At 48.5% G+C, this 2,008-nt stretch overlaps 1 protein-coding gene across 1 annotated transcript in view; it reads left to right on the top strand.

Moving 5' to 3' along the window:
* Positions 1–2,008, top strand: part of DEPDC1 (DEP domain containing 1) — a gene marked incomplete at its 5' end in the record, with an annotated part of 9,658 nt that overhangs the window by 6,830 nt on the left and 820 nt on the right. The window contains 2 exon segments of the mRNA XM_031064084.1: positions 1–56; positions 260–445. The exon segment at positions 1–56 is cut by the window's left edge and continues 54 nt beyond it. Of these exon segments, the coding sequence (XP_030919944.1) occupies positions 1–56; positions 260–445 (242 nt within the window).

Raw genomic sequence — 2,008 nt, 5'->3', positions numbered from 1 at the left:
CAGCTTACCTGCAGGTTGCTGTGCAGGATCACCTCGAGCACATGAAGAAGGCTCAGGTTGGTGCCATGAGAGCAGTTCAGAGTCATTTGTTAATTGCTTCTTTTGAAGTTGGGAAAATGCAAATAAACCCAGTACATTTTGAATGTATAGATATTAATTATAATGTTTTGCAGCTTGTGAGTGGGTGTGGGTGTTTATTAGGTACTTACTCTAACAGTACAGAATCAGTTGAGTGCATGCAGAGCCCTTTTTCTTCCAGTGCAAACAGGAAAAAGAAGAAATTTGTGCCATCTTGCCAACGTACTCCTACTGCAAACAAATCACTCCTCAGGAGTTTGAAGAACAAAAGGTCTCCACCTCACAGGCTGCAGTGGCAGAGCTCCTGGAGAACATCATCAAGGATAGAAACCTCTCTGTGAAGGAGAAAAAGAAAAAGTTGAAACAGGTGAGTTCATTTCATCTGCTTGTGCAGTGCCTTTGTGAGGGAAGGGCTCAGGCACCAGAGCCTGGGGCAGGAGAGGAGCAGAATGTGCTGAGAAATGTTTGTGCTCAAGAGCTGTCGAGTGCTTCATGTGCTCTGCTTGGGATTTTAAAGATGGTTTTTAATGCTGCATCCTCTGGAGCCAGGCTGGGACACCTGGGGGTGCTCACCTGGAGAGGAGAAGGATCCAGGCAGAGCTCAGAGCCCCTGCCAGGGCCTGGAGGGGCTCCAGGAGAGCTGGACAGGGACTGGGGACAAGGGATGGAGGGACAGCACATAGGGAATGGCTCCCACTGCCAGAGGGCAGGCATGGATGGGAGATTGGGAATTGTTCCCTGGCAGGGTGGGCAGCCCTGGCACAGAGTGCCCAGAGCAGCTGTGGCTGCCCCTGGATCCCTGGCAGTGCCCAAGGCCAGGCTGGGCATTGGGAATGGGAGCACCTGGGACAGTGGGACGTGTCCCTGCCATGGCAGGGGTGGCACAGGATGGGATTTAAGGTTCTTTCCAATCCAAACCACTCCATAATAATGCAGCCTTTGACTGGCAGCAGTGGTGTTCAAACGATGATGTAAAACCATTGGATAAATGATTGTGCTGGAGCTCCAGCTCTCCATTCAGTGATTCCTGTGGAATTGCAGCCTGGATTCCTGTGCTGCACTGGCCATCCCAGTCACCATTAATATGCCAGAGGTGGGGTTAAATTCAATAGGGGTTAAAAGCAATGATTTTTGGCTTTAAGAGACAAAACTCACTCTGCTGAGAATCCTGAAACATTCTTTTGGTAGCCTTGGCTTTGTGTTTTGTAACATCTACAGTGCTCAAGATTATCTTGCACTTCTCTGGCCTACCAACAACTTGCCTAATAGTAAGGCTAAAACACAGCAGTTCTGGCAGGATTTAATCCTGGAGGGTTTTTCTTTCTTTTGGCAAGTCTTTCTACCCAATGGAATAGTTTTGTACTTGTCCTGGAATCTCCTAAGCGAGTCTTGTGACTCCCCTTTGAACAAGCAGCTTTTCAGGACAGCCACACTTGGCTTAGGTGCCCCTTCTGCAGCTCTGACTTCATGTGTGTTGTGGAACCTTTCTGGGCCTCTAAAAGTGAGTCTGGTTTGGTTCATCAAACCTTCTGAATCTAAAAAAGAATGGCTAATTATAGTTGATAAATGGTGCCAGTACTGGGGGTGCCTGAGCAGTGCCAGCACAGGGATGGGCACTGCCCTGGGCCTGCTGGACACATTCTGCTTGATGGGAAATGTTGGGAATTCTTGGGAAAAGCCAAATTCATGGCACTTTCTAGAGGGTAAGGTCCCGGTTGTGTCAACACCAGAAATTACAAAGGTGGTTTGGATCCATCAGTGGAAGGGTTTGGCTCATGTTCAGATGTATTTTCAGTTTTTCATCCCTTTCTGAGGCCTTGCAAGGGAAACAGGCACAATGTCCAAATCACTGCTCTGATTCCAGGTGTTCTCATTTCCATGGAATCAGTGGTAAGCTTTCCTGGGAGATCCCTTGGCTCCCTGTTGGGTA

The sequence above is a fragment of the Geospiza fortis genome, unplaced genomic scaffold (genome assembly GCF_000277835.1).
Source record: "Geospiza fortis unplaced genomic scaffold, GeoFor_1.0 scaffold69, whole genome shotgun sequence".
Lineage (NCBI taxonomy): Eukaryota > Metazoa > Chordata > Aves > Passeriformes > Thraupidae > Geospiza > Geospiza fortis.
This window is presented reverse-complemented; position numbering and strand designations above follow the sequence as displayed.